The 13,311-nt window shown below is 47.0% G+C and overlaps 2 protein-coding genes across 9 annotated transcripts in view; one reads left to right on the top strand and one right to left on the bottom strand.

The window, feature by feature from the left end:
* The window catches only part of INTS10 (integrator complex subunit 10), a 43,271-nt gene extending 42,734 nt beyond the window's left edge, over nt 1-537 (top strand). For 3 of the 6 annotated variants that reach the window (XM_074950367.1, XM_074950366.1, XM_074950365.1), the window contains exon 18: nt 164-537. In XM_074950367.1, the coding sequence (XP_074806468.1) occupies nt 164-320 (157 nt within the window). In that variant the 3' untranslated portion in view covers nt 321-537. The remainder of the gene's footprint in view (nt 1-163) is intronic. The other 3 variants (XM_074950370.1, XM_074950369.1, XM_074950368.1) reach the window with 1 other exon arrangement.
* Nucleotides 89-13,311, bottom strand: part of HGSNAT (heparan-alpha-glucosaminide N-acetyltransferase) — a 28,864-nt gene continuing 15,641 nt past the window's right edge. For 2 of the 3 annotated variants that reach the window (XM_074950371.1, XM_074950373.1), the window contains 12 exons: nt 12,274-12,377; nt 10,630-10,706; nt 9,893-9,923; nt 8,156-8,316; nt 7,106-7,221; nt 5,960-6,084; nt 4,272-4,398; nt 3,608-3,694; nt 2,303-2,380; nt 2,100-2,170; nt 1,848-1,960; nt 89-1,402 (listed from right to left, as the gene is read on the bottom strand). In XM_074950371.1, the coding sequence (XP_074806472.1) occupies nt 1,221-1,402; nt 1,848-1,960; nt 2,100-2,170; nt 2,303-2,380; nt 3,608-3,694; nt 4,272-4,398; nt 5,960-6,084; nt 7,106-7,221; nt 8,156-8,316; nt 9,893-9,923; nt 10,630-10,706; nt 12,274-12,377 (1,272 nt within the window). In that variant the 3' untranslated portion in view covers nt 89-1,220. The remainder of the gene's footprint in view (nt 1,403-1,847; nt 1,961-2,099; nt 2,171-2,302; nt 2,381-3,607; nt 3,695-4,271; nt 4,399-5,959; nt 6,085-7,105; nt 7,222-8,155; nt 8,317-9,892; nt 9,924-10,629; nt 10,707-12,273; nt 12,378-13,311) is intronic. The other variant, XM_074950372.1, reaches the window with a different exon arrangement.

Genomic DNA, 13,311 nt, shown 5'->3' with positions numbered 1-13,311 from the left:
TTCAAGTAAGCAAATGAACACTTGAAAGTACAGAAAACATGTTAACTCTCGTCAGAGATGGAAGGTAGATGTTACACTTTATTTCAAAGTGCTGTGTGTATGAAGGCCTCATCTATTGCTCAGAGTAATTCTCCTTTGTCTTTTGTTTCCTTGATGACTTCAGGCATCACACAGTAACCCGGGGAATAACTAAAGGGGTGAAAGAGGATTTCCGCTTGGCTATGGAGCGCCAAGTCTCACGCTGCGGGGAGAATCTGATGGTGGTGTTACACAGATTCTGCATTAATGAGAAGATACTGCTACTTCAGACGCTGGCCTGAGCGGCACGGACAGTGCAGCAGGTGTCTTGCTGAGAAAGCAGAGGGCTGTATTATATACTCTTAACACAACATAGCTGTTGCAATGCGACTGTTCTAAACTAATCATGCTCATGTTGTTATGGGACTCAGTCCTAGAGTACATGTAAACTGAAGTTCATACTTAATCTTATTTTGGTAGATCAGACAAATTTTATAAATAAATCATTTGAAAATTCTTCTTTTGGGAAGTAAAATGTCTGTGTAGCTTCCATAGTTATTCTAGAGTCATGGTGTGAGAATTGCAGCTCAGGTCATTTGGAAAGAAGCACTTTGACAGACTAAATTTACATTGAACATCAGTGGCATTAGTCTTCCTGCTGGGGCTGAATCAGGCTCCCATTGACTACCATGGAATGTTGCTTTGAAAGGAGGTTAAAGGCTTTGAAGTAAATCTAGTTACTCTGGCAAAAACTGTGCTATCTACACAGTCCATATAAATTCAGTTTGTAATGGCTTGAAATGTTGTGCCAGACACACAACCGTAACCCAGAGCATCTATATCAGTTCCCTTTATGAAAGACACTTCAGCTTTCCAGAACTGTCTTAAAATTGTTCAGGTATTAAGGGCTATCCAGTATGGTGGTCTGTTTATTGTAGGTAGAATAGCGGCACTCTGTGCACCGAAACATAGTACTGTATACAAAGACAGGCAGACAAGACAGGTCAGGCAAGTTACTGTGTTTTGGCTAAACAGTAAGATACTGTCCCTTAGGCACCAGAAAGTCTCCATTCCAGTTCCCCTGGAAATGTAAACTGGACACATGAGCCCTTTTTAGTAATGAATCCCCCCAGAAATGGCATCATCTCTGGGGAGTCCAACTTCAATATCTTATCTCCCAGAAGAGACCATCAGGAACCCAATCAGATTTTCCAGAATATCCTTTTCTGGTAGAGTAAATACGATATGATGACCCAGATCGATGTTGCAATCAGGTTCTGAGCCAAGTGTTCTCCATGGGACTGACTGTCCTTCATCTTCCACTTAAAAGGAAAATAGTTCTCAAATACTTCATGCCCAACATACACCAGGATTGAGTTCATTCCTTAAAATAAACACAAAGAAAACAATTCTGTACTCCATTGCATTCTAAGAGCAAGCTGTAGCAGCAGGGGCTGGCAGAGTATTTACAGGAAAGGGAATCAGGAAATCCTAAGCATTAATGACAAGTTGTTCCTGTCATTAACTTGCCCTGTGGCCTTGAATAAGTCACTTTACCCCTCTGACTTCACAGCTAAAGAGTGATTTATAATTCTTACCTGCCTCCCAACAGCAGTATGAACATGTGGCGAATGTAGTTTTTTAATTAAATCAAAGTTTAAGGATCTTTTAATCAAAGGTTTTTCACTGCAAAACTATTCTTGAAGGGAAACATTTTAGCAGTAGGTCTTGCTGCTTGACATGGCAACAGAATGTTAATTTTACTGATAAGGACAGGACTAAACCACCTATTGCATTACAGATAACTAAATATGCTTGAGTTTACTGACCTGGGTAGAAAAATGGAGCACCTGACCAGCATCTCTTGACATCCACAAGGTAGTATATTAGCAATAAAAGCATGAAGGCAAAGCAGCTCAAGGTTGTCACATAAGAGATTGACCTACATATTTTCAGTGGGAATATAAAAGGATATTTAGAGAAGTTCAATATGGACTGATGTTGCTACAGTTAAATACATTGTGTCCATATAGCTGGAGAGAAACACATTGAATAGTAAAAAGTTACATGTCTCTACTTACCATAGATTCTTATTTGCAGGAATAAACCCTTCATCTTTAGAGCATTTTGTCAAGATAGCAGAAATAATCCCCTGAAATAATAAGTTTGGAGTTTATATGTACTTTCACTGCAGCACATCTTAGAAATAGAAAGCTTGTGCTGCATGAAAAGATGTGGTTGTTAATGAGTAATTTAAACTGCATTAAGAAAAGATGTTACTTACCATGACTACACTCCATATAAAAAACCTACTCATTATCTTCTTGTGCTGGTCTTTGTAAAACAAGAATATTTTTCCTGCCTATAAAAAACAAAGGCATAAAAACCAGTAAACATACCAGGTATTTTCCACCTGCCACTTGCAGTAGAATGGAGAAGCTTAAACTGCTTTATTTGTGCTAAGCAGTTGGAAGACCAAGATTAGGAACTCTTCTAGGAGAATGCATTCAGGTGAAAAACAAGTGATGTTTGTTTAGCAACAAAAAAATTCTGATTTCTACCCCATGTGAGTAACCACACCCACACATCTTTTACAGCTGCTCCAGTGCAGCTCCTATTAAGGCAACTAAAAAATAAGGAAAATCCAGAACAATCAAGGCAACATTAACATTTTCACCAACTTAAATGGCCATGCCTTGTCACCTATATACCATTATACGCAAAAGCACTCCTTGACCCTTCAGGGCACACATTCCCTTTCAGTTCCAATCCACGTAGCCTCAGACTCAACTAATGCCACCCCGTGCACAACGCAGAACTCCTTTCCTCCATGGGATATGCAGTGTGCCATTCTACCTGACAAACTAGGGCGGTTGGATATCACACCTAAGTCCAGATACACATATCTAAAGTCAGCCACTACAAGGTTGCTCCCCACACCTAGTATCTGAGACCCCCCTAGTTATTTTCTGTTTTAAGTGACAGGCTACGAGGGAACTTTTGACACGTTAATGGTTTGAGTGGCAACGCGCTGTCACCTATTCTGGAAAACGAACGCATTCGACAGGTGCTAAGTGCGTTTGAGAGATGAGGACGGTGATGGAAACACCACAGCCAAGGTTCTCTAACGTATGAGCTTAAATTTAACAGCCCGAGTCCATTTTTAGTCTTACTTTCAGAACCCCTGAGCAGCCAGCTGCTACAAGTGATTGCCAGACCTCACCACAAGCCACTGGTGCGATGGTTCTAGGCCTCCCCAGATAGGACAAACAAGGGTTTCAAGAACTGAGCAAAACATCTGATTTTTTTAAACCTCAGAATCACGCTGGTCAATGTACCTCACATTTTGATTTAAAGCCTCTGCCAGCTGGCCCCTCCTGCCCTGCCAACTTGGACTCAGGAGGTTTTCAGAGGGTTTGGCTAGTTTATAATGGAACTGTGACTGTAACCTTACCTCTAGAGAAGATGCTGCCACTCCAGCTTGAAAAGCTCTTTTTCCCCTTACCCCCACCTTTGACAAAACACCTTCAGTTGTTTCTGGGAAACGAAGGCTCGCTGACAATGTAGGTTCAAAAAGCAAAGATGGTACCTGAAGTCCCAAAAACGCCATGAAGATTGAATTAATTGTTCCCAAGATGCCTTCGGGATCATAGGCCACTGTTGTTTGGTAGAGCACCTTGCAGAGAGAGAGATTTAGGATTAAAAAGATATGCATCCAGCCCTGAACTTCCTTCTCCCCTCTCTCACCCTGGGGCCATTTCCCCAGCCCTCCATGACACTTGACTGTTGTCAATGCCAGATTTAGATTTCACATTGAAATCACTCCATTTACACTGTGCGACAATCCCTCCTCAGAACACAGCCCAAGGAAATGGTCTTTGGAGCAGAACCCTCTCCCCACAGCCCCCAGGCCAGTGTGCTGCTGATGTAAAACTGGTGAACTTGCTGAGTTGCAGATAGGCCAGGCCAGGCCAGCCCCACCCATCCACAGCGGTTCCCAAGTCTAGCCTCTCCACCTCCCACAGTGGTACCACTAGAGTTGTCAACTAAGTTTCAGAGAGAACTTCTAAGCAAGGAAGAGCCCCTCTTAGCTGTCACATCCCAGACAGAGTGGGAGAGTTGGCATTTAAAGAAGGAAGTAGCTTTTTCTCTTGAAAACTTAGCTAATTTTATATTAAAGTTATTGACATGTTAAACACAGAACCTAACTCTGCAGCAAGTCAATGGTTTATGTGCAAGTCAGAACCACTCACATTGGATGATGGGTGTTGGTAAATATGCTTTTCTCCCAAGAGCAAGTGATCAATATAACCGGCTGCTCCTCCGGTGCAATTGGGATATTTTCCAAAATCCCCAATGCCACCGGGGCCAAGGTAACCACTGGAAAGGAAGCAAAAGGCCATGGGTCTTTGCAGCGCTACACTGTTGAAAGGCTTGAGAATGAACAACAACGCTAAGTTTTGCTGCTCTTTAGGGATCTGAAGCACAAACTCACCCCCACAGGCAATCAGGTCACACACCAAACTACCTCCTTCCCTGGTACAAGTCACAAGGGGAAGGGCAGCCCAGAGGAGACACTGGCCAACGCCTGGAAAGCAGAGCACCTGGTAACTAGTTACCACCAGTGCGCTCTGTAACTGCCAATCCCCACAGGCAAACTAGACACGCGCCAGACTCAGGCTGATCAAGACAAGATCAACTGTCGTCAAGCCATAGCACCAGGGCAGCCAAAGCCCAGCACCGCCCAGCCTTGCCCTTAACTCCAAAAGGGAGAGCTCACCCTCCCAGCCACCAGCCCAGCCCCTCATCCCTCGCCCCCGCCCCCAGCAAATCCAGCTCTTGAGCCCCTAAGAAGGTACAATGCGCAGTGGAACTCAGCCCAGCTTTTTATGCTGCAGAGTCTTCCTCTGGTCTGACGCACAGGGGTGAATACAATGTGCCAAATACAGAACAAGCCAATGCAGCATTGGTGCCGAAAGGCAAGGAAATGCTCATGGACTCCCACAGCAGTAAGGACAACACAGGGGAGCTCCAAGAGACCCCTCAGGCTGCAGCCACTTGGAAACAAGTGGCTGACAAAACTCCGTGGTGGGCAGCCAGGTGCTGTTAACAAGAAATCCCCCAGAACCCAGCACCCTGATGTTATGAGACCCACAGCCAGTGTCAAACAGAGACTATACTTGGAAATGGCAAGAAGAGGCCACACATGACTAGTCAGCACCTGAGGCTAGTGGCTGGGGAAGCAAGCACTGGCAGGGGAGGACATCTCCAATGCTGACTGCACTCAGAAAGCAGCTCATAGAGAAGGGGCATAGAGATGAACAAGGTACTTTGAACAGGCTTAGTAAGGCCCCCATCCAGCATCCCACAAGCCCAGGCACTTCTAGAACTAAGGAAAGTTCCAGGCTGTCTCAGCTAGAAGCACCACGTGTCATTACTAGGACCCAGGTGCATGTGATCTCTTTACAAGGAGGGGAGGTCCTCATCTGCCTGAGCACACAAGCTGCGGCAGGGATGTAGCTGGCAGCAGACAGCAAGCATCAACAGCAGCAGCCTGAAAGCTCAGCACATATGAAAAGACTGGCTTGTTGAGATGTCCTTTTGGGAAGAGAGCTCCTCATTCCCGTACCTCCCAGGGGTGCAGGGAGGAGACATGCATGAGAGATGTGAGCTGCTCAGATACTACAGTGATGGAGAGCATAGGAGAACCTCAGAGGGAGATTTTAAACTTGTTTCTTACCTAGGTGAGTAATAAAGATGTCCTCTACATAAAGCCAAGTACTTCACTGCAAAGTGGGGAAGGGGATGTTTCACTGAGAAACCCCCTTTTCCTACTGACTCAGAGCTAGAGACACTGAAACATGGTCCCTATGCAGCAGAATAACCCCTGACACCACATAGAAAGCACCCAAAGGAAAAGGAATCCAAGCATTCAACTTACCTTGGGCAGCCAGGTACAATTAACAGGAAGGTCAAACCCAGCCAAATCGCTTCCAGCGTCAGAATGAAAACCCACTGTGGCCAGTAGAGCAGGATATCCCGCAGGGCAAAATACGGGGTCTCCTGCTTAAGAGGTAGGGAAGAAAAGGAAAACTAACTGGCAAATGATCACTGAGCATTTGGGGAAAAGACACCTTTCACTTTCGAACAGTCCCCTGGCACTGCAGATAGTTGGGAGTGATAACTGCAGAGTTTGCAAGGCTTTCCATTGTAACATCGTTTTCACACATCCACAATGTCTGAAACTGACATTCACCAGGTTTGCTTTCAAAAGTGATTTTGTTTTGAAAGTCTGAGCAAAATCCTTTCCGCAGACTATGAGTCACAGACAGGAAAACAAGGCACTTTTCCTTGTTGTACAAATCCTAGCTACGCTAAAGTGGGTGAAATTTGAAACTCTGGATTCAGCATGGACTAAACCCTTGCTTGGCTCAGTTGGGGGTCAGAAAGGTTAAAATAAAAGCACTATAAGTGATTGGAAAGGGTCATGTCCCAGCATGCTTAGTGTGTTTCTGCTAAGATCTTAGCAGAGTATAACAAAGCCCTGCTTTCTTAGGGCATTCCTGCCTGGTCTGTCTGCATTGCCTTCCGGCCCAGAGGGTGGTGCTCAGACTAACATGCAACAATTCTAGAAGAGGAAGGCATTTGGAGCCCTGAAGTGGACGGTGGACTGAATTAAGAGTTCAAAATTACACCTGTGTTTCAGCACCCTTGGAATCCAAGAGGCACTGATTGCAGATCAGGAAGGAGTGAGTTCGTAAGGACCTCTATAATCCTCTACACGGCAACCAAGCTGGGGCTAGCCATGCGGAGAGGTTGAACTGTACCCTGCTCTGCTCAGTTCCTGAGCAACCCCCTTGTACTGCTCTGTATAGTTAAACAGATATTAATCTTGTGCAGCATGGCTCCTAAAACCACACAAGAGCTGCCGGAGACAGGACTACAGTGGCAGGCATGGGAGGGGCGACCATCTAGCAACAGACTGCACGTGCAAGAAGCAAATGTGATGGTGCTGTGTATCCTATACGTGTTTACAGCCTGCCCCCTCCAGCATCATCGAAGACAGCTATAGCCAAGGATCACTCACCAACGTATCGTTCTCAGCCACAGCTTTAGCAAACCCGAGTTCTAAGACGGCAACCACAAGGTAGGTAAATCCCAGTCTCTGGAGTACACCTGGAATCCGCAGATTACTCCAAGACACTACAGGAAACACACACACAATGTAAGAGGGGGGCTGCTGACCTATTACGGTGGCTCTCTGGCAATGCACATTGGTAAATTCTGGCTCCTTCTCAGGCTCAGGTTGGCCACCCCAGGGTTAGGGCCTATGTACTCATGCTGCCTCAGGGAACGTCTACGCAGCAAAGAAAAAACCACGGCTGACCCCTGCAAGCCGACTGCAGAGCTATTTCATTGCTGTGTAGACTTCCGGGCTCAGGCTGGACCCTGTGGGGCAGGAGGGTCCCAGAGGAGGTGTGTGATGCACTCACTCCGTGCCCCACTTCCACAGCTTTGGGGGTATATCCTACCCACCCCGCCACACTGCACAGGGAGGGAGAAGGGCACAGGGCAGGACCATCCCATGAAACTCAAGCAACACACTTGCACTGCGCCCCTTCCTTTAAGCACAACTTTTCCTACTCCAGGCTTTCCTTTCCCACTCCCCTGCAACTTCACAGTCCGAGTACAGCTGTTATGATCAGGATACAAGAGAGGGCGTGATGATCTAAAAGCAAGAACTGGGAGGTCCCAGTCTCCTATGGACTGGATCTCTCTCTGGAAGATACGCTTCAGTCAGTTACTGGGCTCAAATAAATGGCTCAACAGATGAAATTCTCCAGCCTGTGTTACACAGGTCAGACTAGATGATCTAATGGTGCCTTCTGGCTTTATAATCTAGGACTATACGTAAGGAGACAGCCTTAAGCCAGACAGTTGTTGAGTTATGTAGCACAGCTGAACAGCTCACCATTCTTGGCCTGTTACAGCACTTGCAGAGAACTGCCCTCTGCCTGCAGTTGGTCCATGGGGTGGGACTGATCATATATTCATTCTATAAACAGCCAGGTAAAAATGGGAAAGCTACAAATTCCAAAAAGGACAAGCAAACAACAAATGAATTCTCTCCACTTACAAGGTCCAAGGCAATAACTGGGATTGATGATTATGACGCCTATTAGAAACAGCAAGAAACTCCTCCAGAGAGCTTTCCCCAGCACTTTCCACTTCGAACATCCCCGCCTCAGCATGGAGTTCAGTGACAGCGAAATTGAGGTGCCCATGATAAACACAAACCTAGAAATGCAGGTAGCTGTGAAATGGGTCTATTCAGGGGAATCACGACTAATCACACATACTCCAATGCTGTGGCTCCTGGAAGCAGTGGCATGTCCCTCCTCCGGCTCCTATGTGTAGGGGCATCCAGGGGACTCCACACGCTGCCCCCACCCCAAGCACCGTCTCTGTAGCTCCCATTGGCCAGGAACTGTGGCCAATGGGAGCTGCAGGGGTGACGCCTGTGGACGGGGCAGCACGCAGAGCTGCCTTGCCGGTGCCGTGCCTCCGCGTAGGAGTCGAGGGGGTAGAGGGGGCAACATGCTGCTGCTTCCGGAAGCTGCGGGGGCGGCAGCTGCGGACGGGGCAGTGTGCAGAGCCGCCTGGCCACGCCTCCGTGTAGGAGCCAGAAGGAGAACATGCCACTGCTTCCAGGAGCTGCTTGAGGTAAGCGCCGCCCAGAACCTGCATCCCTGACCTTCTCCCGCGCCCCAACCCCCTGCCCCAGCCTGATCCCCCTCCCACCCTCTGAACCCCTCGGTCCCAGCCTGGAACTTTCCCCAAACCCTTCTGTACGCCAAACATCTCATCCCCAGCCCCACCCCAGAGCCCTCACCGCCAGCTGGAGCCCTCACCCAACCCCCACACCCTGAACCCCTAAGCCCCAGCCTGGAGCCCCCTCCTGCACCCTGAACTCCTTAGTTCTGGCCCCACTCTGGAACCCGCACCCCCAGCCCACACCACAGCCTCAGCCCAGAGCCCCCTCCCATATTCCAAACCCCTCTGCTCCACCCCAAGCCTGCAGCACCCTCCTGCACCCTAAACCCCTCATCCCTGGCCCAACCCCAGAGCCAGCACCTCCAGCCGGAGCGTGCACCGCCTCCCACATCCCAATCCCCTACCCCAGCCCGGAGCCCCCTCCCGCACCCTGAACTCTTCATTTCTGGCCGCACCCCCAGCCGGAGCCCTCACCCCCTCCCGCACCCCAACCCCCAATTTTGTGATCTTTCATGGCCCGCCATACAATTTCCATACCCAGATTGTGGCCCTCAGGCCAAAAAGTTTGCCCACCCCTGTACTAGCCCATAGGACATATATCACATCACCAGATTAGCCCTGCCCCTGGCACAGCAGAAGACTCTCACTGGTCTGTGCTTAAAAAAAAACAAACAAAAAAACCCCCAAACACATACACCCCAAAATCCATTTTCCAAATGGATTTAAGGTGCACTTCAGTGCAGTTTAGCAGCATTCCACTGTGTGGCCCTTCTAGTCTACCAAGGGGAGACATTTATTCCTTTCAGGGAGTATCCTTCTTCAAACTCTCCTTTGCTGTGAAGCCCACAGAAACCTTGACAATGGTTCGGCTGTTGGTGTGCTCAGGTCACAGCTCATCATGCTGACCAATACTGTCTCATTGTTTCCTTGTATTTCCAGGTCTATCTGTCAGTTGCCTTTGTTTTAAGCTCTTTCGCACAGGGACTGACTTTTTGTTCTGTGTTTGTACAGTACCTAGCACAATGGGGCCCTGGTCCATGACTAGGGCTCCTAGGTGCTATGATAATACAAAATAATAATATTCGCCACAAAGACTTACCATGGAAACACAAGATCTGCCAGCGTTAAGCCTACAAAGGAATCATTAGACAAGTTTTAATTGCCTCGAAAGACTGAACTTATGATGACCCTCATTTCTAAGTCTGCAGAGGAACTGCAGAATGCCTGTAATGATTCAGTAAACCAAATTCTTAAGCAACATCCTAAGAGATACTGACAAATAATTACTCCTTTGACTGTATCTGCTTCACTTTCCCTTCCGTTTGTTTGCCCAAACACTGTCTGAATTAACGGCTGTGTCACAGGGAAGACTTCTGGCATGGGATCTTCACAATTTACCATGGTATTAGCACAGCACAACGTGTTACAACACAAGACCGTCAAGCATGATCACTGGGGCAGGGCTGTCATTAATGTTATCTGTACAACACCTAGCACAATGGGATCGTGACCTGGCGGTCACCTCTAGGTCCTACCACCATAAGCGTTAAATAATAACACAGCCACTCAAAATGTGTGGCTGTGTTAAAGATGTAAGCAAAAAGGTTGTGTGACAATATAAAGCCTTCCCAAAATTGTCTGATACCAGGAACAATCACACCGTGCTTTGAAATATTCTCCTGCTAGATACTGGGGGCTAGATCCTTTGCTGGTGTAAACTGACGTAGCTCCACTGAATTCAACGGAGCTACACCTATGTGCACTAGCTGAGAACCTGGCCTGGTCTGTTCATTTCTGTGACTAAGGTCTGCATTACATGTATGAACCATACTTTACCATTCCAACTCTGATGTTTGAAGAACCAGTATTTTCCTCCTCCGTAATTAACAAATACCATAATTATGAGAGAGAGCCTAAAAAGACATAAAAAATAATGAGAACGCACGTACAATATTGTGTGTCAGAAACAGACACACGCTTAATATTTTACCCCGTTAAAACATTTTTCAATCTGTCTTTTTTTAAGCAAGCTTATAAAAAAACAGCCAAGCATGCTGTCGAGGGATCAGTGAATGACCTTCATTCAGAGGAAACTGACGTTGACTGAAAGAAGGAGAGAGCACTGGAAAGTCACATCACTAAGCACGCTGAGTGTGATTTTTGTTCATATTCCCATATAAGTTCACAAAGCTGGCTCCCCACCTTGCTCCCGCCCAATTCAAAATGTTTCAGGAAACCCAAAAACTAGGATCCTACAGTTCTTCCCAGTTAAATGGACCCCCTTGGGCTGTCAGATCTCTAAGCCAGAGATTGCACTGATTGGACCTAGTAATTCCATGTACTCCACTAACTTCATTTAGGAAGTCCTCAGCCCCCCACACGGTCCCCTGAAAGAGGGAAAGGAATCATTCCTCCCATTGTAGACAGTGGATAAATCAGAACATGGAGTTAAGAGACTTGACCAAGGCCACACAGTAAATTTGGGAGCAGGGCAGGGAACAGCAAGGCTGTATTTTTACTTGTAAGCTGCATGGAGGGAAGAGAATGACTGAGTACGATCAAGGAAAATCTAGCTAGAAGTCACCCACTGCACATGAGAAAAAGGAAATGGAGGTTGGATACCAGGAAAAACTTCCCGCCATGGAAATCTGGCAGCCTGTGGAACTGTCTGTCAAGGGAAGTGGTGAAAGGCCCATCAAAACCAGGCAGGACAGATACCAGTAAATGCACTACAGGGAACAATTCTCACAGGGAGGGAGAGGAAGAAATTACCATAATATATAGGGCTGGTCAAAAGTTTTCCATCTAAACGGTTTTTTGATGGAAAACTGAGTTTTTGACACACTGTTTTTCATGAAAAGTGTCTGCTTTCCATGGAAAATTTAAAGTTTTGTTGAAAACCTGGATGCCTGAAAACCAAAAAAACCCAATAGCTGAGATTTTAGCCTAAAAGTGAAAGATTTTGATTCTGAAATGCCCTCACAGTGCCACATGGGAGCTGAAGTTCAGTTGCCTCATGCTCCCTCATCTCCTCTACTGGCAAACTTCCCACCCAGACTACATTTCCCATGAAGCACCAGGGTCACAGGGCAGCCATGATGCCTGGCCTACAGTATCCAAGAGGGAAGATCGTGCTGCATGATGGAAGATGTAGTCTGACCAAAAAGCCCACCCTATAGAAGAGGATGAGGCACCAGAACTACAACCCCCATGAGGCACTGGGGCAGCATTACCAATCAAAATATTCTGGTTTTTGATTATTTGCTGAAAACTCAAAAGTTTTCACAGGAAAAAATAATTTCCAGCTATCTCTGTTAATAGGTAGTTTCCTTCTCCATAAATATAAACCCACATCCAATACCATGACATTCTACCATCCCTGGGGGCGAAGATTTCATACTGTGGCCACAATTACATTTCTTCAAACCTAGAGAAGCTTTATAAAGAAGTGGTAAAGAAGCCTCTGAGGCTGCAATTTACCCTCGAAATGTGTCAAGGGAGCGCAGTCGCCGCTGGGAGATGGTCCACGTGGTAGCTGGGACATCGCTGCTTGTGGAATCTGTTCTGGTCGGGGATCCAAGCTCCTTGGAATAGAAACACCACACAAGAGGAAAAGCTAGCAACTGCCTCAACACCTTTGCCATCCTGATCATCTGGGGAATGTGACTCAGCCAGCTGAGGCCTAGAGATACTGGGCATTTCAACACACCCTAACTAATTCTGTTCTTCCCATTTCTCTCTTTATTCCTCACTGAGGGATTCCTTGTATTTCACACTTCATACGTCTCACTTCTTTAATCAGCATAGGAGGTATGGTCCAGTGGGCAGGACACTGGACTGTGACTCAGGAGAGCTGGGTTTAATCCCAACGTTGGCCATACACTCCATGTGACCTTAGGCAAGTCATTTAATCTACCCTGTGCCTCGGTTCCCCATGAATAGGGTGGGGATAACACGTCTCGGCCTACAGGGGTGCTGTGTGGATAAAATTCATTAATGATTCTGATGCACTCAGCACGCCACCAGTGAAGAAGGCCATGTACAACAGACTCCTGAGAGAACAACGAGGGAGCATAACACGGAAGCGTGCTCATCCAGCGTGGGCAGAGTACACTAGGCCAGATGCTGATGTCATTTACACTAGTGTAAATCCAGAGTGATTCCAACAGCTATATTCCACATCTGCCGAGTGTGTAACAGCGCAGACTGTGGCCCACAGCCTCTGCCGCACTTCCAGGCCCTGGGCTGGTCACAGAACTCCAGGCCTGAGTTCAGAGTGCCCAGAACTGGCTGTAGTGCTGGGAGCAGCCAGCAGAGCTTCCCTCTCTTGACGCTGTCCACGTCACAACAGGGTAATTCTTTCAGTGGAACATTTCCTGCATGGAAACTAGAGAGAGAGAGGCAAACACCTGACTGGGCAGTAACTGACAGGGTACATGTACACTGGAGCTAGGGGTGTAATTTTCAGCTCAGGTAGGCGTACGCACATTAGTGCTGATGAAATTAGCTTGTTACAGA

This window comes from Natator depressus, chromosome 4, assembly GCF_965152275.1.
Source record: "Natator depressus isolate rNatDep1 chromosome 4, rNatDep2.hap1, whole genome shotgun sequence".
Classification (NCBI taxonomy): Eukaryota; Metazoa; Chordata; order Testudines; family Cheloniidae; genus Natator; species Natator depressus.
The sequence above is the reverse complement of the archived record's forward strand: the minus strand, read 5'-3'. Positions and strand labels throughout refer to the sequence as shown.